General features: G+C 43.8%; 1 protein-coding gene and 1 long non-coding RNA gene across 5 annotated transcripts in view; one reads left to right on the top strand and one right to left on the bottom strand.

Moving 5' to 3' along the window:
- The window catches only part of LOC128417339 (ras-related and estrogen-regulated growth inhibitor-like), a 28,614-nt gene extending 10,611 nt beyond the window's left edge, over positions 1–18,003 (bottom strand). Inside the window, exon 1 of the mRNA XM_053395829.1 lies at positions 17,800–18,003. Within this exon, the coding sequence (XP_053251804.1) occupies positions 17,800–17,896 (97 nt within the window). The 5' untranslated portion in view covers positions 17,897–18,003. The remainder of the gene's footprint in view (positions 1–17,799) is intronic.
- Positions 18,004–18,113: 110 nt separating this feature from the next.
- LOC128417359 (uncharacterized) lies at positions 18,114–27,060 on the top strand. 4 transcript variants are annotated; one of them, XR_008331446.1, is made up of 6 exons: positions 18,117–18,446; positions 19,495–19,599; positions 23,021–23,069; positions 23,465–23,624; positions 24,326–25,141; positions 26,858–27,060. It is a non-coding gene; the product is annotated as an uncharacterized LOC128417359 (long non-coding RNA). The 4 variants fall into 4 exon arrangements; XR_008331445.1 differs by lacking the exon at positions 26,858–27,060 and having other exon boundaries at positions 18,114–18,446; positions 19,495–19,821; positions 24,326–25,331; XR_008331443.1 differs by lacking the exon at positions 26,858–27,060 and having other exon boundaries at positions 18,119–18,446; positions 24,326–25,331.
- Positions 27,061–27,308: the final 248 nt, after the last annotated feature.

Here is a 27,308-nt window from a genome sequence, read left to right on the forward strand (position 1 = left end):
AGGACAAGACATATGACTGTTGACAGGAGGTTTTGGGGACAACAAATGAAGATAATGAAAGGGGTGCACTTCCAGGTAATGGGCTGGAATAAACAAATGCATCCTCTCTCTCTCTCTCTCTCTCTCTCTCTCTCTCTCACACACACACACACACACACAAACACACACAGATGCACTTTCTTAGAAGCTTCCCACATGAAAACTGAAGTGGAATTTACTTTTGAACAAAGTCCTGTGAGCTTATACAACTCCAAAACACACATAACGTCACAATGAGCATTTCAATGAGCATTTACTTTGGAAGTAAACAGATAGAGGCGGCAAGGTGGTGGATAGAAAAGGCAGCAAAGGACCTGTAAGTGCCAGATTTCCTGGGCTCCAAACTTTCTTTTGAGCAGCTTGGAATGAGCACAAGAAGCACAATGGTGGCTCATTCTCCAAAACTCAGGAACAGTCAGGGGTGGAATGCGGTGGGCAGAAAGGAATGTGTGAATGCTACCAGGGGAGCCATGTGGAGGCTCACTGCACAGTTCAATCCAGCGCTCCCACATCCTTTAATCTGGAGCTCTTCCACGAACGGCGTGTACAGGTTAATTCTGACATTGGATCTGCCAACCAGTGTTTCTTAAAGCACATGAAGGGAAGTAGCCATCATTCTCTCTCTCAGAGACAATATTGTCTCTCTCACAGAGACAATAATATGCAAGAATGAGCCATGCCTCTTCTCAAAAAGCTAGCAAAAGCCTTCTCTGTAACCCACCCACACCTAAAATTAAAATATGGAAGCGTGGCCTCAGAAGCAGCAAAACACCAAGCCGAGACAAATAACATCAGGGTGGGGAAGAGGGTACAAGTCGAAGCCTGCAATGAAGATACAGCATACCCTCTCAAAATGAGGGTGGGAAGTGTATTTCGAATGAGGGCGAGAATGGACAAGGCAAAGTTGTCAGTGCAGGAAACCGCCTTGACTGCACGTAGCCTGCAGCCCTTCTCTTCCCTGCTCTGCAAGCTAACCAGATGCCTTTGACAGCGAACATGCCACACTCGTGACACACACACACACACACACACCCCACAGCCTTTATGCCTGGGAATCTGTACCCATCACTCTGGGGAGAACAGGAGGAGATATTTTGGTATGACCCTTTGCTCGTCCCCGAGGGAGTTTGCCTTGTTTCCTACTACACAATAGAAGAGTGAGTCATGAAAACTTAAGGTCTTCTTTCCATCATTATAGCTGGGTAGGCAGAGGGAGCAAAAATAAAACTATTTGGAGATAATTTTTATTTTCTCATGTGCACCCACTCTCTGGTCTGTCTAAAAAGAGTGTGATGTGGGATCATCTTATAGACCAGGGTAATGGAAAACCTTTCATCTGGGATACCTTGCTTGCCCCTAAATTTCAAATCCCTTTTGTGCTGGATTAATTTGGTGCAAAAGGCATCTGCTGAAGCAGTAATTTGGCCCAATAGGGTCCTTAAAACATTGTGGTTCTCTAGTCTTTCTGCTATTGTCTTATCTCCCAGCATATAAGAGATTCAAAGCTATAAAATCTAAGTAAAAGTATAAAATGTAAGTAACTTACAAAGGAAATAAGCACTGGACCCATCAGAATAACAGTTTCCATACACTCTTTTTTTAAAGAAGGGGAAAAAAGGACACCATAATTTGAACATAATTTGCCTTGTGTGGGCAGCTTTAGTAATCAGGAGTCCTTTCATATTCCATATAGCTCATTCTTCTAAGTTTAGGGGTAAGGAAAAAAGTAAACACACACCACAGACCAAACTATCACTTACAGCCAGAGAGAACACAAAGGACTGGATTATCCAAGCACTGGTTATCCTTCCAAGTACACATTCAGAGAACTCTGTACAGAACAGCCAGCCAGCCAGAGGGAAGAGTTGCAGACAAAGATAACACACAGGGTTGGGAGGTTAAAGAATGTAGGTGGTTTTGGCAGAGGCTGAGAGAGGCAGAAAAAGAGATGGGTGGGCTCCTGTTTGTGAAAGGGAGATGTGGTTACAGCCCAGACGAAGCACAAACTCTGTGGGTCCCCATCATTTAGGGAGTAACTTTAGAAATAAGGTTCCCATAATGAAAGAGCTATGGTAGCTGCACGGTGTTTGTTTCTGAGCCAAGGACAACAGAGCCTGGAAATTCAATTGAGAAAATGCTAATAGGACCCACAAGCATGTTAAGATCTTGCACGCCCTCGTATTTTAAGGACCATCTATACACAGACAAGACCAGTTGCCAGCAGAGGTCTACTTAGATGGCATACAATCTGCTTCATTCACACATCAAGTTTGGACAGTAATAGCTTGGGATGGAGCTTTTCCAGTAGCAGTCCCAAACCTTTGCATCCTACGTCCCACAGAGGTTATGCAACTTCTTGCATTGATATTCTTTTGGAAAGGTTGTAAGACTTCTTGTTTCGTCATGTTTTTTTGGCCAGTTGAGGTGCAACATTTCCTGCTCAATAATGTTCATTAAGCCAGGAGAAAGTGCTGGGGCTGTATGCTTCCCCCCACTCCTCATAATCATCCTCCAGGATAAAGCTGTGGCTTTGGATCCTAGTTGGTAAGTCAATATTAAAACACAGTCCCCCCATTTAAGACATGACGAGACTAGGATCACAGCATCCAAGTCAGTGGAGGAGGTCAGGATGCAAAGGAGAAGTGTACAGACCAGACAGCTGTTCCTGGCTTACAAAACCATGGTTTAGGGAGCCAGAAATGTTATACAGTGCATCTGAAAAGGCCATACATGTTTATTATATGTTTTAACTTTGTTATTAATGATTTTGTCTTTCAGAGGATTTTTTTGTAAACTGCTTTGGTGTCTTTGAAAAAGTGGTATAAAGATGTTTCACTAATTATATATATATACAGTATATATTTAAAAAGCCCCACAAGATGTAGCAATAGCCACCACCTTGCATAGCTTTAAAACGAGTTTAGACAATTTTTTAAAGGCAGGATGTCAAGCGTCGGAGGCACAAGAAGGGAGAGTGCCATTGTGCTTGTGCCCTGCTTTTGTGCATCCCATTAGCATTAGGTCGGCCACTATGAAAACAGGATGATGAATTAGATGGGCCACTGGGCTAATTCAGCAGGGCTACTCTTAATGTTTTTAGGGCTCGTGTCTTGCTCAATTTCAAAACTTTTCTGCAGGTAGTAAGAGGTAGAAATATCACTGGTTTTATCCCAAATGTCCAAAAGCACATCAAAAGAAAGGTGGTGATGGTTATTACGCTGTCCTCATGCAGCTGGCCCTGCCCTTAGGTAGAGGGAAGCAGCTGCCCCAGGGAGGTGACTTTTGAGTGTCAGGGAAGGGCAGAAAATTGCTAACAAAGCATTGGCTATTATTCTTGTTATTCCTCAAAACTGTGCTGCCAGGGAGGGGGAGAGGTGCTTGTGGGACAGTCACTTGTGGGACTTTCTGCCTCAAGTGCCAAAATAACCCAGCCGGCCTTGGATACTACACATCTTACCTAGGGTGGATGAACAGGACACAATTTGTCACAATACCACGGACTACCACAGGTAGAGATATTAAGGGTATGTACTGGATGGACTCAGCAGATTGACATTTTCTCCACAAAAAGAAAAGAAAAAGGAACACAGCAGCCTCAGGAAATGTCAGGACGTGTCAATCTGCTGTCCTTTCTAGGTAGCACAGAGCAACACCAGCAACAATTCCTCACAAAAGTTGCCAAAGGTTCTTTTTCTGAACCCAAGAATGCATAATGTACTGTAATGGGTTTTACTTATTCTTTTATTACTGCATTTGTTATGATTAGTGGATTCTACAGCACCCTAAAATCCAAAAGGGAAAACAGGCAGTATAAATTTGTTGTTGTTTTTAAAAGTAAATATAAAAATGGCTGGAGGGAAGTGACTCATCACCAGATTAATCTTTCTTCCATCCAGAACACCGTGTCATACATCTGCATATATAGCTCAATATTTAACATGATCCTCTCCACAGATAAGAAATGTGCAGTCACGAATTCATTACCAGAGAAATTGGTGCTAACACATCATGTGAAAAGATACATTAAAAATCAGGGCAGCAAGGGGCATACATCACCGTTACCAATTCACACATATCACTGGGTTTGTTTGTTTGTTTGTAAAAAAAGCCGTAATAGATGTTGGCTTAAGCAAGATTTCTTATTAAGAATGAGACATAAATCTGTATCCGTGATTGCACTCATCTATGAAGCAGCTACAGGTATGGGGAGCCAATGGGCAGGAACAAACATCTTGCCTTGCCCAGGAATACCTGCAGGAGCTTTCCCTTCAGGACTTTGGGTTTGAGGGGATCTTGGTGACGTACCCTCTAATAAGCCTTCACCTGTAAGGCTGGGCTCTGGCAGAAGCTCTAGTAGCCAGTGGTAGCAGTCCAATCAGCATCAGGCAGCTGAGTCTGCAAGCTGCCATTTTAAACAGAGTGATGTGGCACAGTGGGCACTGACCGAAATCAGACAATGCTGACTTAAAGCACTGGATTTTTCATTTTCTAAACATTTAATTTCTAGTATATACAAAAATACATGGTGAAACAAATATATAATATCAGGGCCGGCTTAATAATGAGCCAAGGTGAGGCAGGTGCCTCAGCGACAGGATGGGAGGGGCGGCAGATTTGGATCAATTCAAGATGCTACAGAGCACTTGGTAGACCTTGCACACATAAACAGTGACAGGATGGGCACTAGGGCCCAGGAGCAACCAGGACTCTATCAAGCAGCGGATTGGATGACCACTAAACAAGGTCCAGGACATGCCCAGCAGAGTGGCAGCTAAAGTTAAGCATCTGCTCAGGCAGTCTGCTGGCATAAGGAGGCTGCAGGCAGCGCCCTCCCAGCCAGGGGAGCTTCTCTGAGCTCCTTTTATTTCTCATATTGTCTTTTATGGTTTTAAAATTAGAATTCTATGGAAATGCAATGTGTAAGAAGTAAACGAAGCAATCAAATGACAATGAAAACCAAACAGCAAAGCACATTACGATTGCTACAACAGACAGAAATGTTATTAAGTGGTCCGTAAAGACCCTCAGCAATTTTCAAGTGGTCCTTGGGGAGGTGGAAAGTTTGGGACCCACTGCCCTAAAGAACTGACCCACCACCAAGAATGGCCAGTCATGTATCATCAATTGTGTTGCTGCCCTTCTTACTTTATGTGCTTACTGAAGGTAATATGCTTTTTTCCCAGCTTTAGTGGTGGAAGTGGGATTTCATGGGTAACATTTGAACAGAGATTTTGAATTTATGTTTCTCCTCACAAATTCCAAAGTTATAAGTGAGAAATATGATTCATGCAGCAGCAACAAGAACACCCCTTGAAACCAGACAGCCCAAACTTGGTATTTGTTTTTAGCATTTGCAAGAAAAGTAATTTATTTATGCTTACTCTGTTTTGCCCTCCAACGGGAAGGCCCATGGAGACTAACAATAAAACATACATTAAAAATGTGCAAATAAACTACGCGGTGAATAAAAATATTGAACACAATGTGACATTGCAAGAAATTGAATACATTTGCTGCGCTTTCATGACAGCTGCCTGAGGCAGCTGCTTCACTCTGCCTAACGGTAAGGCTGGGCCCTGGGGGAAGTTCTGGATCAAGAGACAGCCCCAATGGCAAGCTGTATGCTCTAAGAAGTCAATTTGGAAGCAAGGGAGGATGCAGATATTCAGCTGGTAGTGGAGACTAGATAAAGGGGAGCCCCCGAACCCCTCATTCCCCACAATTGCACCACCACAATATTCTGCCCTATAGAAAGGTATATATTCAGTCTTGACAGTATGGCAGAGCAAAAAGAGGACTCAAAGGAAAACATCAGGGTGAGGAGGGTCAGGCTTAGTTCGAGAGCAATTTCTAGAAATAGCTATGAAATGACAACCCATGGAGTGCCATATTACAGGTGAGTAAAGCAACAAAATGCAGCAGCCTGTAATTACTTGCATCTTTTAAGGATTTCACTGGCAAAGGGGAAGACAGTGGAACAAATCAATCTAGAGTTCTGGGAAGTGCCTCCTTCGATAGCAGGAACTGGGCAGACTCCCAAAGCTAAAGTGCATGGGTCTATATTAAGAACCCAATTAAACAGATTAAAAATGTCAAGGGGGAAAAACACACAACAACAGAAGGCCCTATTACAAGGAAGGAGTCAAGGCCAGAGAGGCGGAGGTTGACACGGAGACCTGGCCCAACTATTCATCTTGAACACGAGCAGAATTTGCTGCAGGTAACATTTAAAGAAAGTATGGTGTGGGCGCTGATGGATAAACCAAACACTTAATGGTTTTAGAGGCAGATCAAGCTGGGGTGCCTTTATAAACCGAGAAGCCTTTACAGAGTAGATTAGCTTTGGTGACTTACTTCTGTTCCCTTCATCCTACTCTCAAGAGCTCCAGGCAGGTGAAAAAAAACACCTTAAAAATATAATAAATCCAACTATCTAAGTTATAGCCTATTACCAAGAGCCTCATAATAAACGAAAGCCTGTTGAAAGAGATCCTTGTGGTTAGATCAAACTAGTGCCCTTAGGGTTGCCAAGTTGCAACTTGGAGCTTCTTCTGCTCACCCTCCCCACCTGCACCCCATCCTTGTACTTCTCCAAACAAAGGTCTGGTCATGTCAGACTCTTATGCACACGGTTAAGCAAATCCAATGATTCTGGGAAAACTGCCCAGTGAGAGAGGGTTTCTGCAGCAGAATAAGTCCTGCTTCTGGAACTAATGGAGAAGATTCAAAGGCCCACACTGGCAGGGCTCCTTGAACCTTGCTTGCCAAGACAGGTAGGGCCAAGGCAGGCCCACCCATGAGGCAGGGTGAAGCAGCTGCCTCAGGTGGCAGAAATGGAAGAGGCCCAGTGAGCACCCTGAAGCTACCCACACACTAGTCCTTGCAAAGTTTGCCCCACCCTGCCCCCACCCACACATGGCAGTGTGTCTTTAGAAGACAGCTTTGAAGACTGAAAGCATATTTTTACTAGGAGTCAAATGCAGTACAGTGGTACCTCAGGTTAAATACGCTTCAGGTTACATACGCTTCAGGTTACAGAGTCTGCTAACCCATAAATAGTGCTTCAGTTTAAGAACTTTGCTTCAGAATGAGAACAGAAATCGTGCTCTGGCGGCGTGGCAGCAGCAGGAGGCCCCATTAGCTAAAGTGGTGCTTCAGGTTAAGAACAGTTTCAGGTTAAGTACGGACCTCCGAAACGAATTAAGTACTTAACCCGAGGTACCACTGTAATAGTTATTAAAAACTGTTAGACAGAAATTTGTTACAAGATAAGATGCCATTTAAAAGCTTCTTACGAATCCAGTCTTTATGGATGACTAAACCTTTTTAACTAAAGCATTTATCGGCTAGACCAGGCTTCCTCAACCTCGGCCCTCCAGATGTTTTGAGACTACAGTTCAAATCATCCCTGACCACTGGTCCTGCTAGCTAGGGATCATGGGAGTTGTAGGCCAAAAACATCTGGATGGCCGAGGTTGAGGAAGCCTGGGCTAGACAATGCAGTGATGCCATTTGACTGACAACTGGGTAGCCCTGCGCACCTATCAAATTTCACTTGTGGAGCCAAAAAGGTTACCCACCCCTACACTAGCATTTTTATAGGGAACAGCTGATCCGACTGATGTCTCCGCTCCACAGATCAAAGCATCCTGCATGGTGGTGAAATTCATATAGAGAGAACCTCAGTTCTGCCTGTAGTTTAAGCAATGAGATTGAGAAAAAAGTTTTTAAGTGGGAAAGTTGTAATTAGGTCAATATTTTGAAGTAAGAGCAAATCCTTTTCCACTTGAGTTACTCTGACAGCTTTAGATTTACAGTTCATAATCTAGTCTTTATTTTTGTCCTCATAATCTAGTCTTTATTTTTGCTTGTCTGTAAACAAGGTCTCCAGGTGGCTTGCAATTACAAAACTGACAATGAAACATCTATAAAATCAAGTGGTGTTAAGCAGCAGGTTGCTTTTATCCTGGAGTTTCCGTAAATGTTCATCATGCATCGCACCTCTTTCCTACATCATAAATGAGCAGGTGAATCAGGCCTCCATCTCAGTAAAATAAGGTATGAGCAGAGACTCGCACTCTCCCCACGGCTCCTAGACAATCCAATTCTATGCTCCAGCCATGAGAAAGGCTTATTCCACATTTCTAGACAGCCTGTCTAAGTGTAAATTGCCACAACCAGTATTGGTTTTAGAAATTTCTCTCTCTCTACCACTACAAGCTACAACTCAAACAAATGTCAGGACAGGGGCGTAGCTGAGTGAAAGCGTACGTGCATGGCATGCAAAAGGTCCTACTCTCAATCCTTGGCATGTCAGTTAAATTTATCTGTGATGGCAAGGCAAAGAAGGATCTCTAGTTGAGACCCTGGCAAGATACTGCCAAACACAGTAGATCATATTGGGCAAGATCATCAGTCAAACACCTTTTCAGACCTTCACCTTTAGTCCAAACATGCATTTTGGAAACCACTTCCTGATTATTATTGGGGGAGGGGCATGTATTTGTATGGTAGTACTGCAGATGTTGTGATCCACCTTATGGATCCACCTATGGTCCAGTAATGACCCCCAAGGGGCATGGGCATAGCCATGGGGGGCGGAGGGGCAGCTGCCCCCCTAGATCAAGTAAAACAGTAGAAATACTTAACTTGACCAATCACATCAGTTTTGCCCTCCCCAACAAAAATCCTGGCTACACCCATGCCAAGGGGCAAGTGGGAGTTGGAATCAATAAGTTCCCCATTCCTGGGTTGAAGTCATAAAGAGTAACTGCTTTACACTGCTAAAATTGACTGGTGAGAATGTCCAGATCAACCACACTTCCCCGCTTCCTAAATTCTTTGGGATTTTCTACTTTTTAATTTTTTTAATTTTTCAAACATTCTAGATTACCCCCTTGACTAAAGTATCTGCAGATCCACCCCATACATTTAAAGTGAATCCAATGCACATATAAAGCACAAGGCTTGCCCCCAGAGAATCTTGGAACTGTAGTTTCCCCTTCATACAATTCCAAGCACCCTTAACAAACTACCATTCTTGGGATTCTTTGGGGAAGTAATTGAATGAGCCACATGTTCAGGTGACAATAGTAGCAGCTGCACTTGCCATCTGCTATTTATTTTTTTGAAAGATCTCACTTGCAATTACTCAATAGTAAGAACTTTTATACAGAAGAGTCTGTTCAATGCTGCAAGCAAGCAGCTGGGCAGGGGGTGAGAATATACACAGTGGCTCCACCCACGAGGAACCTCTTGCTGATTCAGGACTTTATGACGTTCAATATGGTTTATGGGAGCAATGCGATGTCTAGCTTCTTTCTGTGAAATTCTTTTTGACTCTCCTAGTCTAAAAGTTCAACGACTGCAACTCCTAGGGAGACATGCTTCAACACTTGTGTACAGTATATGCAATATGGGGATTTGCAAAGGTGAATATTTTTTTTTTAATTAAATATTTATTAGCATTTTCAAGAAACAAACAAGAACAAAAAATAAACAGAACAAAAGAAAAATACAAAAATACATAACAAAATTAAACAACAAAAGAAAAATAGAAAAAACACATAAAGTTACTAATACTTATTGTTCTTAACCTTATTTCTCAGACTTCCTCACACCTCCCCTTCTTGTATTCCAATTTAAATTGTCAGTTCAGCAAGTCCTTAACTTATTTCTTTACCTTAACTTATACATTTATTCTAACATACCATTTTTTACTTTGCTTCTTTTTTCCATTTCCTCCATTTATTTTTAACAATCTTATTTTCAATTAATTTAAAAAAGAAGAAACCAATTTTACCTTATTAAAAACACACATCAATACTTATACCTCATTAGCTGTTCTTAAACCTTTTTCCTAAAGTCGACCAACATTTCCCTTCCACGATTTACCCAATTTCCTTACCACTAATTAAAAATAAAAAAAGAAAACAAATTATCCTTATGTGCCCTTTGGATTCCCAACCTCCACCCACCCTTTTCCCGGTTCCAGTCCCCGACCAATGTCCATCAGTCTTTATGTTATTTATTTAGCCTGGAGACCTCACATCTGAGGCCCTTTTATCTCTCTCAGTTCCTCTCTGCCGGTCTCTTTGATGGTCCTTAATGTTAAACCCCAAGTCTCGGAGGGGCTCCGGACCAGCAGAATCCTTGTTGCTTCCAGCCAGTCTTCCATACTTAAAAGCAAAGCCTATGGGGGGCTCCAACTCTTGTTTCAAATTTCTTACAGATCCAGATGTCCCCAAGGCTCCAGCTTTCACCTTCCGCAGATTTGTAATCCTCAGGTCTTCAGATCTCCTCCAAGGGAGATCTCTCCATTTTCAAGGCTCCCATTCAGACCAGGCTTTCCACATCCAATTTTTATTGTCCTTTTTTATCATCATGTCAGGCCTCATATTGTAACTCTCCTTTAACTCCTGCACATCTCCTGCTTCTCCTTCATTTTCTTCAAAAACAGCACCTTGCTCCATCATTTCTGCACTTTCAGTTTCATTTATTTGTTCAGTTAAATAGGCTTCCTGTTTCAAGTCCTTATCAGGCTCAAAACTGTTGTTTACTGACCAGTGTAGTAGTGATACCTTTGTAGACATAACATTGTATTCATCTTTCAAGTTTCCCAAGAGAGCGAGTGTTCTGTCCAGTTCTGCTTGGAATTTACGTACTCCAGTCATTTTTGTAATGTAGTATCCCTATTACCCCTCTAGGGGGATTTTAGTTCCTTAATGTTCCTTTCAGCTCAAAACCAAAAGTCCAGTTATTTTGTATCAGCCCTCGTTGTTTTCAACAAAGTTATACCAAGTGAACCAGCAAAAACAGCAGAAACAATGTTCTCTTTTTCCAGCTGGCAACTAGCTGACTAGCAGCTCTCTTGACAGCTGTCAAAATCTTCCATGCAACAGACTTTCTCTTGGGGCGTTCCCGGGTCTCGGGGGGGGGGGTGAAATTCCAGTCCCCAAATTCTTTTTATCCTCCAGTAAATCCTTATAGTGTCAAAACCGTGAAATCAAGATCTTTTCACTAGAAAACAGGTTCTCTCGACCTTAGTTGCCCAGTCCTTTGCTTTAAATTGTTTACAAAGAGGGGGGGGGTGACTTCCTTTTTAGCCCCTTCCCGCTCGTTCCAGATCCAAAATTGAAATTTTTTAACGTTCCTATCTCCGTATTACTCACGGGTTTATATTTTAGAGTCCAGTCGGTCTTGAAAGAAGTTGGCGCTCTCTGTCAATGGCTTGCGGCTTCACTCCGTAGGCGAGGGAGTACTCTCAGCACCACGCCTCACCCTGCCTCCGTTCCGAAGCCTTTAAAAAGGCTCCGTCGCGGATTGGGGGGGCGCAAATGGTGCCCGCCGAGTCTCTGTGTTCACAGGCATCCGCGCCTGTGATTTTAAGGGTCCCCGCTTCGCCGCAGCGGCCAGACCCAGACGCTACGGAGCCGATTCCCTCCGGAGCTCGGAGGGAATCCGCCATTAAACAATGGCGCCAACCCGGAAGTCCCAAAGGTGAATAAATACATCAGTGCTGTGGATTGCCCCCCTTAGTGGTGAGCAGTGCACGCTGCTGTTGCCAAATTATCTGTTTGGATTGCCTTTTAAAACAAAATTACTGATCACTCCCATTACTGAAACCCATATTGGCTGTGAGTCCAGGAAGACCTGCTCCCTGCCTTGCTGGCATTTTCCATGTGGACTGCAAAAGCTGAGGCCACTGAAGGGGGGGTTGTAGGTAGGGGGGGTTGTTGCTGTTATTAATTTTTTGTATCTTTACTTTATATCTGCTTATGATTTACATAGAAATTGTTCAGTTTGGTTGTTTACTTTTTGATGTTTATTTTTGTTTTGTTGTTTGTAATTATGTAATCCTTCAAATATTGTAAGCTGCTTTGACCATAGTTTTAACAGGCATACAAATCAAATGACTGGCTGACTGATTAAAATGAGCCTTCTTCCCATATTAAATACTGATATCAAAATACAGAGCTCAGCTAAAATGTTAACTATAATTGATAAGGATAAAATGCAGTTGGAAAGGTGTAAGTATAAACCCTGCAGAAGGGTTTATGAAACCACGTAACTATTTGATGAAGATTATTCACCACTAGGACTTGCCAATCAGAAGGTCGGCGGTTCGAATCCCTGCGACGGGGTGAGCTCCCGTTGCTCGGTCCCTGCTCCTGCCAACCTAGCAGTTCGAAAGCACGTCAAAGTGCAAGTAGATAAATAGGTACCGCTCCGGCGGGAAGGTAAACTGCGTTTCCGTGAGCTGCTCTGGTTCGCCAGAAGCGGCTTAGTCATGCTGGCCACATGACCCGGAAGCTGTACGCCGGCTCCCTCGGCCAATAAAGCAAGATGAGCGCCGCAACCCCAGAGTTGGCCACGACTGGACCTAATGGTCAGGGGTCCCTTTACCTTTACTATTGTGAAAATGTTTGAAAAAATGTAATAAAAAATTACACCACCAAAAAGGTTAACTTTAATTGTTCAACTTTTTTTCAAGCTTTCCTAATTAAAGCCAACAATTACTGTTGCTGTGTGGGCTCACTGTACTTGTTTTACATGCATGTATGCTCCAAGTAACTGTCACAGACAACAGATTTTGCGTTGCATTGTTATTTGATTCCAACACCTGCTCTCTCTCCCCCCCCCCGCACCCTTTACACCAATGTATAAGCACCTATCCACTGAGGATTGCATCTGATGAAATTGACTCTAATCTGCAAAATCTTAAGCCATAATAAATATGTTGATCTCCAGGTTGCCAGAAGTTATTTCTGTTGCAACAGACTAACATGACCACCCCTCTGAAAGTTCCAAATTAAAGTGGCACATTTTCATTTACATCAAAGAAAGTAACCTGCTATTCAACTTCTGGCACTCTATGGGGAAGCGGACAATTTTATTAGGGCATCTTCAGCAGAAGCACTGAAACCTGCATTGGCTATGATTAGGGAAACCACATTGCATCTGCAGTGAATTGTGAAGTTTCCTTCCTTCCTGAAGAAAGGGAAATTAATCGGAAAGGAGCACTCTTTGAAACCTAACACTGGAAACCTGGTTGTATTTTCAGCCTCAGCATGTTTTCCCAGTTTCATCAGGAAATCTTATATATACTAGTTTAAAACTTCATGATGCCTGTATCTTCCGTGCCACACTCAGGGGTTATCTGCTGCTCAAGGATGGGGAGAGCTGTCAACAATAAAATGTTGGCAAACTGGGCCATCCTTAGGACAGATGTGAAAGGTCCCTTCAGCTGATCAAATCTTCACACAGGACGAGGAACACAAGGGGCTACTTGCTGTTGGGAAGGGAAAGAATGAACTTTTCAGGGGGCTTTGGAGACCTAGACACTGTAGGCCAGGAAACCAAGGGGGTAGCAAAACAAATAAAGCTGAGGAGGCAGGCAGTGGCAGACCCACATTTTGGGGGTCCTGAAACTCGAACTGTCATGGGGGCCCCTTTACAACCAGCAACAAGGTCTGGCTAACCACTGCTATCTTCTTCAACATCTGGGGTTGTTCCATGACAGATCACCACACCTTTACAACATCTGTGCAACTGACTCTCAAACTTTATATATTGATTATATATATATATATATATATATATATATATATATATATATATATATATATAATCAATTTGAGTCATGCCACTCAAATTGGGTCTGCTAGACCCAAATGTTTTAAGCAGTGCGGACTAAAGTTGCTTTAGTTGCTTTGCTGGGGCCCCTCTAGGATTAGCCAAATCTAATTTGGCTACCAACACCCAGAGCTAATTTCACAGGGCATTGCAGCGAGAAGGCACTGAAGGAGAAGCCCCATCACACATGTCTTGCGCTGATGGGACTCGCTAGCTGAATTCCACCCTTTTGTGTGGGCACATTCCTATAGGGCTGCTTAATTTAACATCATTGCTTTGACAACTAGTGGAAATCTAAGCCTGTCATTATAAGTGACTCCTTTGAGGTAGCAGTTGGAAAGAGAAAAGGCCCTGTTAAAGATTAAAGAGACAACCTGTACTTGAACCTCACTTTTTAGCCCGCAACAAATGTCCACAATGGGAATCTCAGAATAACAATATATGTATCATTTTAATAATACTTTGAGTGCTCAAATAACTTCACCATGCCCCTGAGCTGACTCAGCCCCCACAATTTCCCCCGTGCCAGCTATTTGTGAAACAGAAATCAGCTATGTTGCAGTCAAACTGTGCAACACACACATCCATTGTGTCTGGATCCTTTGCCAAGCAGCATGAAAAGCAACAGAAGCGGAGTCCTCTTGTGCAGCCTCTGGATGAAGAGAAATACTATACTCACCAGGGGAAACTGTGGGGTGGCATTTTCAGAAATAAGTGTTTTGATTACATACATAGTATAAGGTGGAGGGGGTTAGTGGGTGCCTGGGAAAAATACAAACCTGCTACAAAATAGCAAATGTTAATGACAAAGCCTTAGGTGATACTTCTTTTTGGAATGAAGTTCTAGGAAAACAGTACAGAGAGATTCTCTGCATCGTCATGTTATGTTAGCTCTGTTCAACTTAGAAACTCACCCAAGTGATGGAGGACTAGGAGAGGGGCTGGCTGTGGCTGAGGACATCCTAATGAACATGAAATTAAATAGAATATAAACTGGTATGCCCAGGGCAAGAGCCTTCTTCAAGGGTTAGACATTGCCCTTTTGCCAATACTGGTGATCTGAATGGTGAGAGTTAATTTGTTTTAGTCCAGAGGAAACAAACCAAACATGTATTGATGATGTCATGTATCGTCTTGCATTTTCTTTGTTCTTGTTAACATGCTATGTTGTCTTTTACTGAGCAACGCTGGCAGCCACAAGCATTTAACTCATCTCTTGATAGGGGAGGGGTATTGTGAGTTTGGCTGGATTGAGCCCTGTGCATGAGTACTCAGGAAGAAGACTTTTTTTTCAATTGCTTGTGGGTTATTTTCCTGAACAGGAACCTGCCAGTTTATGGATTCTGACTGGATGCCAACAATGGACAGGCACAGAAGGATGAAGAGGAAAAGAGCCACCGAGAGTTTCTAGCTAGAGTTAGGGCCAAACTACATAGGATATTAGTAGTTTAACATAAGCTTGCTTACCCTAGCTGCTGTTATTTTGGAGTTACAGCAGCTGGGAATCCTTATCTAAAGAGGTGCTCCTGATCCAGATCCCATCACCTACTTGGCTGCTATTTGCCCACTGGTTTTGTTTGCAGTAAACATCACATTCAATGACAAAAAGCAGCCAGGAGGGAGCAATTTCCAGGAGAACACAAGTGCAGGGTCTTCATCTAAACTAAGAGCACACTCAGGATGGAGGCATTGCGGTTTCTTTTTCCTCCAAAATGAAAGCACTGAAGTCTTATGTAGCTTTTCCTAGTTATCTGAAAAACTGGAAGTGCACAGATCTCTGAGAATCTGCTATGCCTCTGGGAATCTGCTATTTGTTTTCAGGAGTCTGCTTGCTTTCAACTATACTCTAGTTGTACATTTGTAAATAAAGCATATATTGCAAAGGCATCATATGTCTCCAGTGCTCTTTTATCCAAAGAAATTACACCCCAGAACATCCCACTGCACAGGGAAATGTGCAACATGCCTATATGGGTCTATTGAAACAACCATCTAGCGGCGAATTGTATGTGTGTGGCGGGGGTGGGGGATGGGATTTCAATGTCCTTTCAACCTGCAAAGGATCTTGATTTTTTATTTATTTTATTTATTAAATTTATATACCGCCCTTTCATCACAAGATCTCAAGGCAGTTCACAGAATAAAATACAAGGTAAAAACACAAGTGAATAGTTAAAACAGAAACAACAAAACAATAACCCTTGCTTCCCACAGACACATTTAAAAGACTGTAGAATATTAATCAGCCAAAGGCCTGGTTGAAGAAGAATATTTTCACTTGGCACCTAAAATATATATAATGAAGGCGCCAGGCAACCCCCCCCCCGGGAGAGCATTCCACAAATGAGGAGCCACTACAGAAAAGGCCTGTTTTTGTGTTGCCACCCTCACATGGAGGAGGCACATGAAGAAGAGCCTCAGATGATGAACACAGAGGGACAGTATTGCGATATTGCGGTCCTGAGCTGTTTGATCCTCTGAATGAAAAAGCTGCTTTGTAAATGCCCTTCCTTTTGATCTCCTCCCATGTTTGAACACATGAAAGAAGCTGAAGGAGGCATTTTCCTCTACTTCTTTCACACATCATTTTACAACTTTCTCGATGTCAACAAGGGGTGGGGGCACATTTTGTAGGAAGTACTCTGAGAACAATTAAGTCAGAATGTCCCATTTCAATTCCCTCCTTGGTTATAAAACTCAACGGGTGGGCTTAAGCATGCCATAGGTCTCTTAGCCTAACTTCATGGAGAACCAGGGCAGCGCAGCAGATAAGAGTGTCTGACTTTGCCCAATCCCTGTCTCATCATGAAGCACATATGGCTTTGGGCCATCCTACCCAACAGGGTTGTTGTTTAGGAAGACACGGCATATATGCTTCCCTGAACCAAGGGTGCTATCAAGGCATGGCTTTGAGACAGACAGACATCCAGGACCCCACGCAGCACAATGAGCAGAAGCCTCCCACCCCGAATGCAGCAGCACTGGCTTGTCACATTTTGAAGTAATGCACATCATTGTCTAAAGAGGTTGTGGTACATGAAACCATTAAGTCCGGAGTCTAAAGCAACACAGCTGCACCACCGCCCTGCACTCCCCTGAGGATGAGTGGGATTAAATGACAAAAGTAATTAAAGCAAGAAATACAAGGCAATATGTACACTAAGCCAAACCGTAGCCCACTACTAGCCAATTTCTGGTGGGCTATCTAAGGTTTCCCTGTCACTGGGAGCCTGGTAAAGATGGCTGGATGAGGTGAGCAGCGCAGTGGCAGTCCTTGGGATCACTGGACACAAACCAATCACTCATTGACTGTTAAAACAGATGTTGAGTAGGGAATTTTGCTTTGCAAGTTTAACATATACATCAACAGACGCTCGGGGAGTCTATATGAGGCATGGAGAGCCTGCAACCCTCCAAATCAGCCTTTGCCAACCTGGTGCCCTCCAGGTGGTCCTTCACCAGGTACCGAGATGAGACTCGGAGCAGGGGAAAGTGGAAAGAAGGGCGAGCGGCCATGTCTTCTACTCTCTCTACCCGACTGGCTCCGGCAGGTCCACAGGGGTTCAAGGGGCCACACTTTGCGGGGAAACGTCCGCGGAACCCCCACGTCTGTGTAACGGGTGGGGCTGCCCCGTCGAGGCGTTAGAAATGAGGAAGGGTAGCGGACCGGGCCGGGGGGGGGGACACTGACAAGGAACCCTCTTTTCCAACAGCAAATTCGGTTTGCAAGCGGGGAGTTTAACTTCTAGAGGAGAAGGATGAGAGAGCGGCAGCGGGACCCTCCCTGCTTCTTGCGGCTCAGTTTGGGGATTGTTAAAGAGATTATTTTTAAGGTGTTTTGGGGGGAAAGGAGGGCTTGTCTCAGAGCCAGCGCCTTTTGTAGATCCGAGACCCAGGAAGAAGATCTTAGCCGAGCCGGAAAGTTTCTTCTTGGCGCTAATGGCGGGAGCGCAGCCTGCAGGGGACAATTTCTACGGATTGGAAAGAGAGCGCTGCCGACCGGCCCTCCACGTGGAGAAGGAAGGGACGTGGGTTACCCACCCCGAGAGGGAAGGAGTGGCGAAACGTCCCCCCTGCCCCCGTGCTTAAGGACACCCGCACCCCCGGGAGTGGACGGGACGGTACCTGTTTTGCCCACGGCGCCCTGTCCCAGCACCACGAGCCTCAAGGTCCGCGCAGAGCTCAGGCTGACGGATCGGCGCAAGGGCCGAGGAAAGCTCATTGCGAAGCCGGCGCGATCTCCGCGGATCAGCCGCCGCGATCTCCGCGCGCCTCGTCGGCTCCAGCTCCGCCGCGCCACTGCCCGGACGAGCGCGCAGCAGTCCCGGCGGCGACTCTCGGAAGAGCGCAGCGGCGAGCTCCGCCCAGGAGGGGGCAGGGGCGCGCGCCGCTCGCTCCTCCCGGGGTCGCACAAGCGCTAAGTGCGAGAGAGGGAGACGGCGGGGGGGGGGGAGTGAGTCCCCGCGGTCCCAGCTAGACCACGAGGTTGAACCCGCAGACAAGCCGCAAGCTTCAGAGAGCCCCAGAGGCCCTGGCCGCACTCCCGCCTCGGGCAGGAGGAAACGGAGGGGCTGCCGGCCGGATCTCTCCTGCTCCCTCCAGGGTCACAGGCAGGGCAGCTGAGGAACGACTCCCGCCATGACATCAACATCATCATCATCGGCGAAGGGAGCTGCTCTGCTCTCACAGCCCATCTCTGGGCAGCAGCAGCAGTAGCTGCCAGAGTGCCTCGCTCTTGCTTATTTGACTGAATGGTTTCCAGAGGGGTGGTGGTAGGTCAATTGCAGCCAAAGCAATAAAAGAGTATTGTGGCCCCTTAGAGACTGGTCCGTGTGCGGCGCCCATGGGCGCACAAGTGCCCACAGAGGCTTTCCGTGATGCCCGCAGCGTTCCCTCCTCCTCACTTTGATTAGGCTTGAAGAATTATATTGTAGCTAATATAATAGGTCGTGCTGTGTGTGTAGCGCCCAGTACAGTTTTTCCCATTTGCAAATGTGTCCAGGGGTCTGAAAAAGTTGATGATCTCTGTGGTGTATAAGCATACCATCAGATGTATGAAGTGTTTTCCTAAATTGGCAGATAGGCACAGACAGAAGAATAATAGGAGGTTTGAGAGAATCTGAATGCAAAAAGTGCAGACTGGGCTCTGGAATCCATATTGTTGGCTTTCTTCTGAGGGTCTTGGAGACACCCATTGTAAAGGTTTGCACATTTCTCTTTCCCAAATACATGTTCCTCAGGTATGTGTCAGTGTCCAACAAACAGCCTTTTTCACATGGTCACTCGCACACATTCCATTAGCCCTGGAAGCACATCTTGAAAGCCTAGGATAATTAAAGAGAGAGCTGGAGAGAGAGTTCACCTGGTGCCAAAAAAAAGAGCAAAAATTGACAAACCTCTCTTAGGAGGGCATCCCACAGCAAACATTCTACCACTGATGGATGCTACCTCTCCCTAGGAGACACCCAAAACTATGCTAACTTCTAGGCAATGGTGCATTTGCACAGGCAGATCCAGGATTTAACATCTGGAATGCCATAACTAACATCAGTATTGAGAGTTTGCAGTGGAATGCCCAAACCTGAGCCCTGTATGTGACAGTACATGGGCTGACCAGAAGACCATAGGTTAGAAGTTGTATGTTGCCAGATTTCCCATGGCCAGCAAATGGCAAAATGGTCTTTCAAAAAACCTGTGAAGCTTTTCCCCTTGTTGTACTCTTGTTCCTTTAATGGCTATATGACAAACAGAAATTAAATCAGGTGAAGCTGTTCCAGCATGCAGATGCAGGTAAACTTCAGATGTCAAATTTCTTTGCAGGTGGTTTGCTGGAGGAAAATTTGACATCTTTACCTGGAAGAGATGGAAAGTGCTGCATATATCTGCAGTATAATCCAAAGTGTCCTTACTTGACTAAGATTTAAGGTAACTCAAAACTTTCCTTGCATCCTATAGGCTGGGCCCTGGTAGGCTGAAACAGAACAAGCTTGCTTCTTGCTGACTGATGAATTTAAAATTAGTTCAGAGAGCTTACCCCCTCAGTCCAATACTGCTGATCCTCCCAACTTGTGAAGAAGAAAACATCAAATGCTGCTTTGCCTTCGTTGGACCTAGAGGGAAACCAGCATCTCTGAAGATGGGAGTTCAGTGAGTGTTATGCAAATTTGCCTTGAAATGCAGGAGATAAATCACAAAGCCTAGGGAGGAAATGTAAGGCTTTTTTCCCAAGTAGAACCTGAATAAATGTTTCCAGCAGTCTGTTTCCAACAGAACTTCCTAAGAAAGAGAAAGGGGACTACAATACATTTGCATCCAACGTCTGAACATATTTTCTCCACTGAGGATTTGTAAAAGAACTGGCAAGACTTATTTGGGTGTTTTTTCCCCTGGTGATGTGAGATGCAAGCCTGTTTCGTGCTTCTGCATACTCATAAGGAGCATAACACAGAGATCTCACCAGTGATCAGATCTGTGAGTTCCTAAATACATTTCAGGGCAAACTTGCACGATTTGTGAACCACCAAGTTAAACAAAGCCCATCAGCCACATTTCGATCTTGCATTTTTTTCTCTTAAGCTTGTCTTGGTTCAGTCCAGTAGTGCCATTTTTTAAAGCAGGGTGGGAAATCTGATGCTCCAGATATTTGCTGGACTCCAACTCCCACCTGCTCTGGTCAGCATGGCCAGTGCTCAGGGATTATGGGAGTTTTGTGGCCCGGCAACATATGGAAGGCAACAGATCCCCCCCCCCCCGCCTTGCATAAGGCATCACACTTCAGGAGAAGAACCTGAGAGCAGGAAGTGCCAACTTCTACTTCCTCAATAAATCATCCCCCAGCCAGGCACCACCTGCTTGGTTAACCATATATGTAGCCTCTCAGCAAATTCTTTGTTGGAGAGAGTGTGCCTATGAAAGAAATCACAGGTGCATTTTTAGTTGTAGCCAGCTGGCCAATATTAGATTAATGCTGTACCCAAAAGGCTCCCCAGCCCTGCTCTCTAGAACTCCGGATTCCAAAACATTACAAATGACTGTTCATCACACTTTCTTCCCCACTCCTGCCATTTCCCCCACTGCCCACAATCTTTCCCCTTTCCCGGTCTGGTTCCTTAAGCTGCAGTACCTCTACAGGCCTTTATAAATAAAATCAGGGACTTTGTTATTTTCTGAGGAGTGATGTGTCAAGCTGGGGGCAGGCATTCAGATCTTGGGCAAGTGAGGCACAAGACATGTAATACCAACCCTGGGCACATTTATTCAGAAGTGAGTCTTTAACAAGAGTTTTGCTTCACTTGGGATTGCAGCCTTCAAGACTCCATCTTAAACACATTGTAAATTGAGCTGCTAGACTCTCTTTTTTCAAACGAAAAGATTGTTGCCCGCCTAGCCTGGTCTATTGTAACTGAAAAGGACTCCCTCCTACAAAGATCCCTTTTGTGCCACTGGTATCCAAGAGACTGCCTCCCAGGGCTCCTGAATTTATTTATTTATTTTACTTTTGATCCCAGTTATCTGCATTGAGCTTGCATTCCTCCCGTCTCTGTAACCCTATTCAAGCAGCACTCTTGTTTAGGCAACCTTAGGATTTATCTAAACATTTCAGGTGCCCTCCAATCATTCCAATACATAGGAGGGGTATTATATTTATTGTGGGCAGCGGATCCTTTTGCCATACAAAGGACAATGTGAATACAGCAGACACTGAACAGACTGGGCTGAGAACCACAACAGCATGACATTTAGAAATGAAACTGACTCCCAGAGTTTCATAATTCTACCTCCAAGGGTTTTTTTCTTTTCTTTTCTGTAATGCAGCCTTTCTTTTGCCATGTAAGGTTATGAAGCACAGCATGGCTGTAACGGTGCAACATGGATTCTGTTTACAAAGCAGCACTGCTTATTTCTTTTAGCAACCTTGCTCCAGAAACTGACTGTAACATTTTCCTCCTCTTGCTCCACACACACGCACACACGCACACACACACACCCTCTCCAACTTTGCACATATTCCATCGGGTGTTTAATAATGTGCACACATTTGTTTTTACTATCCCCCTAAAAGGCAGCAGGAAGCCAAAGCAGAGTTCAATTCATCTTCAGATTCTGTCAGCCAAGGATGTGCCATGCGCACACACAAATGGACTAAAAACCCTGGGTTTAGAATTCAGATAATTGCTTCCTTTGCTGACATCATAGCCTGTATAGTTCTATGGAGGCAGTAGAGTTAGAGGAGGGTTAGAGCAGAGAATGTCAGAATTGGTGGGGCAAGTATAGTCATTTTCAGGTTGTATACCAAGAGGGAACTAGTCATACAGGGGTGGGGATGCTGTGGCCCTCCAGATGTTGTTGAACTCCGGCTCCCATCAGCACCAGCTAGCATGGTCAATGGCCAGAGATGAATGGATTTGTAGTCCACCAACAACTGAAGCACCACAGGTTCCTCATCCCTGTGCATTGTGAAAACGCGTTTCTTTCTTTATGACTTTTCCAATGACCCCAGAGTGGTGTACATAGTCCCCACCTCCTCCATTTTTTCCTCATAAAAATCCTGTTAGCTAGGTTGTGGTAAGAGATGCTGACTGGCCCAAGTGATCTTCATGGGGGAGTGGGAATTTGAAGCTGGATCTCCCTGCCCTTAGTGCAGCACTCTGACCATGACAACACACTAGCTTAAACTGCATCATTAACATCTCCTGGGAGCCCCACAAGGGAGGTTGCCTGTGGCATCTCTGCATGCTTTACCATTCTGGTCTTGCCACCATCCAGTCAGTATCTGCTGCGGGAGGTAAATCTGCTTCATCAGGACTGATTGGAGTGTTTGCTCACTTTTGCTGAGAAAATCGATGATCTGCTTTTGACCACCCCTGTGAGGGCTGTCTGTTGTGTCACTGAGTTAGTCACTGCTCTGGATTTCCCTCTTTCCAATCAGGGAATGTATCCAGATTGGTGATTCCTCCAGTAACACAGGGGACTGGCCTCTTCAGTCTCCATGTCGTCACATGCGACAGCAGAGCACGCATAAGCCCATTGTTCCCCATTTTCCAGTCACTTCTGGGTCGCCACGATGTGCACGTCCATGGCCACACACATATTGAACCCGTGTAAATTGGTCGTTGCCTGTATTCTAGCACATAATGCTTTATAATGCCTTATATCAGGTATTCTTCCATCTATAACACACACTGGCCCCGTCCTATCTCCATATGCAGCTTATTCTGATGTTGCCAATAAAAGGGGGAAGAATCCTACCAGCATTTGTAGGAGTGGGAAATATCCTTGCTAGTCCCAAGAGGTTACAACAAAGGCAGCCTATTAGAACTCATAAATTTATCCTCCTCATTTTCAGAATCAGAAAAACAGAAGACAAGAGAGTCCTGAATTCCACTCCCAGTGAGGTAGCTGAGGCATTTTTATTAAAATTTTGTCTAACACATTCATATAACTGTTATTTCCTTGTATTCCATCAGCTGACCGTTTTCCCAGACACAATATGAAGATTGGTTATATTTTGAGTATTATAAATAACGATGACCCCAAACAACTTGCAAGTCATTTTCGAACCACTTGTAGTTTACATACTTCCCAGCTGTTTTCCTTGTACTGTCATTGGGAACAACTCAAAGCAGCTGTATATCACTGCAGATCTTAATTTACAGGTTTGAGCAAATATGTAACCTCATCTCTTCGGTATGTGAAACTTGCATGCAATCTATCAGGTTACCAACTCCAGTTTCTTATCTACAGAGAGAAAAATCCCCGGCAGTGCTGACATATTTTCTTTCATGTTCAGATATAGCGACCATCACTCATGGATTCATAACTTCAAGGCTAGACTACTGTAGTGCCAACTGGCAATGGTTTGGAGTAGAGGTTTTGTCCTGAGAGCAGGTGGATTGCTGGAGACAGAGCCAGTACTCAAGTGCTTGAACTGACTTTATGCTGAATTCAAGGTGGTTCTTAATTATTATTTTTTCTTCTTAATGTAACATCCCATGGCATCCTGGTTTGGTTTTTATATCATGAAGTTCTATTTTGTTATTTGGGTTATGGGGATATAATTTAATAAAAATACTTTAATAAGGTCAAATGAAAGGGCATTTTTGTGGGGCGAAGAAGGGAAGACTGTGAGGGTGTGCTGTTACCAAGGAGTTTGCATTTAGCCTTACAGCTTAGGAACTTCAAAGCACCTTGCACATGATGTCAGGCCTTCCCACCCACCTGTTACATTTGGCCCACGACACTGATCCTGATAAGGATCTGGCCCAAGGAGCCAAAAAGTTGCCCACCCCAACTTACAGAAAACAAGGCTTGAAAATGCAACATTATGCTGATGACTCAGCTCTTGCGAGAAACACCAGAAATTACTAGGAAGTGGTATGAAAGATAATTGGGCAAATCTTCTATTATCATGGTTGGGGGAAAATTTGTTTTGACCAATATGGATGTATACCAAAAAATATTGTTTCTCTGTATGAATAGACATGATTGTAGAGGCCTGACTGAATAATTTTAGAGTGGTGGCAGAAAACCATTTGGAAAATTTGGAATGGAGAACCAAGACTGACTGAAAAAGCTTTGTTCATTTCTAAATGCCATGGCGGGATTGGATTACTGGTTTTTAAACTACTATATTATTATGCTTAAAAATTAGTGGTAATAGAAGATTGGTTCACATGGGACAAAACAACTTGCTGAAAACAAGATGGAGTTAATGTATCATGGACCGTATGCAACTGGAGAGGTAGTTTAATGCAAGGGTTTCTGTTTGTGCAGCAAAACTTCTCTTCTGTGCTCCTTCTCCCAAATCTGCTCTGAAGGGTTGGGGATTTGGAGAGCATGCTGTGGGGGTGGCAGGATGGAGAAGCAAATTCCTTGGGGGAAGCCATGACTAGTTAGAATGTTATAATACGAGTTTAAATGTATAGTGTTGATGGGGTGTTTGATATTCTTTGAATGCCAAACAAATGCCTTCTTCTCCCCCAGCATTCCAGCATGTTGTGTAGTTGCTTTTAGTTGTGTCTGATGGGTTCTGATGGATTTTACATTATTGGCTGGTGGTGGCTGCAGCTTTATTGATTTGCTTTGTGCCTGGTCTTTACGTGTGTTTTTATAATTTAAATGTTTGTCAGCCTAGAAGCATTATGCCAAAGGTCAGCTTATAAATTTACAGCAATCAATCAATAAGCAAATAAATGCATCTTAGAAAAATTAATAGTAGCTCTCAAAATAATGGGACATGCATAGAAATCTTCAGATTTGGAAAAAAAGCAGCTTGAAAACTGTATGCAGACATATCACCATCATGGTTTAATTGTTTTTTTCATTTTATATTTCCTGTTGCTTAGAAAGAAATAGGATTTTACCAAGAGGCTAGTGCTGTACAAATAAGTCATGTGTCTGTGAACTGCATATTTCCAAACCCCATCTTAGAGGCTGACTCATACCATAAAGAAAATGGCAAATCCAGGTTATTTGGGGAAAGGGGTTGGTAAACTGAGAAATATGATTTGGAGGGAGCTGGGAGGTGAGGTCTAAGAAGTGGAAAGTGGTAAATGATTTGCAGCAATGTCTTGGCTCCAGGCGTGGAGCTGGCTTTATGTCTCCGAATAAGGTCACATCCATTTTGTACGATTAAATTTAACCTGATTGAATAATTATCCGAGGTGGTTTGTTTGTTTGTTTGCAGAAACTAACATGGAAAGTTTCTGAGGTCTACAGAAAAGTAACAAGAAAATTATGTCTGTTCCAAACAGTAAAAATTCCTGAAATAGGGACTCGCCTCAGAAACCATGATCCTCAACAAAGTGGTTCTATACATTCCCCCCCCCCTAAAAAGGCCTGTAGATAGATATCTATCCTGTAGATAGAGAACCACTCGTCACAAAGCAGATGAGTCAAAGAAATTGTATTCAGGCTAGAACCGTGATGCACCAGTAGTCATAATACTATTCCAAATCCTAGTCAATAATGCTTTTTTCAGGACAGAGATTGATTTTATTATTACTAGCTTTTAAGATGCAGTGGCCGGGGGGAGTTCCTCGAGACAAACTGTCACCATGTAATTAAATGATGTACAGGAGGTATAATGAAATATCTTATTAATGCCATTATCTGTTATTGCAGCACAGCATGTATCTCATAAATCTTTGTAATTATTCTAATGCAGCAGTTTCTCCCAACCTGAACTATGATTATCTGCATTTCCTGATTAGCCAGATTTTCTTGTGAGATTCCCTGTGTCAGAATAACTCTTAATTAAGCTGTACCCTCATTCATTTTGACTTCTAATTATCTGAATGTTCTGGCCTTCTTCTAAGTCGCTAAGGTCAATGATATTAGACTGTGTGTGATTCTTAAGAGAGCATTCTCTGGCGGTTTATGCCGTTCTGCTCTGTTAGTAGCCACTGGCCATGCTTTTTAAAGGCCATTAACAAAACCAGAAACAGGACAATATTAAGCAAGTGATATGTGTGTGTGTGTGTGTGTGTGTGTGTGTGAGATACAGTTCATTAAAGGCTTTAGGATCACGCAGAGTTATCCCAGTTTGATTATCCAGTCAAACTGGAGCTCAACTCTGCCTCCCCAACCCCTTTTAATTCTCATTTAATGTATACAGTAGCTGAGATGCAGTGTTGGGCAAAACATCTTCATCTTAATTAAACTGTTTCTGAGTCTTTTGTGAGCCTTTTTGGAGAATTCCCAGAAAAAGCTCAGGGGGTTTACTCCCCAATAAGTGTGCATTGGATTACAGTCTTAACTCTCTCTTAGTCTCAGAAGCCCATCTATACCATGGGAGGATACTGGTCTACCTAACAAAAATATTATCAGGATGACTGAGATAATGTTACCTAAAACACCCTGAACACTATATACGTGGAAATAATTAGTAATGCCCACTACCACTGACTTTTATGAAATTAACAATGGGCAGTATGTTCTTAGCTTTCGGGCTTGGGTCTGTATAGCCCAAAGCCCATTCTTTTCTTAGCATTCAGTAACTAAGCATTAGCTTCTTGAACCCCAACTAGATGTGTGCTAGGGCAATAGATTACTGCCAGTCTTTCCTCCCAGTAAAGATTTCAGCTCCATATGCCCCCCCCCGCTTACCCCAACAGAAACAGGCTTCTTTTCATTTATATAGCATCACTGAACTGAGCCGTTAAAATATGTTTTCTGTTTGCAGCCAGAATGAATTCATGTCATGCTGAGAAAATAAATCAGACAGAAGAAAGAGTTCTAAGACACCCAGCAAAGCTGTTGTACAATAAAATAAAATAAAAATAAAAATAAAATCATGCCAAGAGTGTACCCCTAGCACTGCTTAGTCTCGGACTCTGAATTTTAAACACCTATCAAGCTATAGTTTCTTGTAGCTGGAAAACATTGTACTTTCTCCCATGGGCTTTAAGGGTGGAGCACAATCCTCAGCATTTTAACCAGAAGTCATAGGTAAAGGTAAAGGTACCCCTGACCATTAGGTCCAGTCGCGGACTCTGGGGTTGCGGTGCTCATCTCACTTTATTGGCCGAGGGAGCCGGCGTACAGCTTCCGGGTCATGTGGCCAGCATGACTAAGCCGCTTCTGGCGAACCAGAGCAGTGCACGGAAATGCCGTTTACCTTCCCACTGGAGCGG

Source organism: Podarcis raffonei, chromosome 1 (assembly GCF_027172205.1).
Source record: "Podarcis raffonei isolate rPodRaf1 chromosome 1, rPodRaf1.pri, whole genome shotgun sequence".
Taxonomy (NCBI): Eukaryota; Metazoa; Chordata; class Lepidosauria; order Squamata; family Lacertidae; genus Podarcis; species Podarcis raffonei.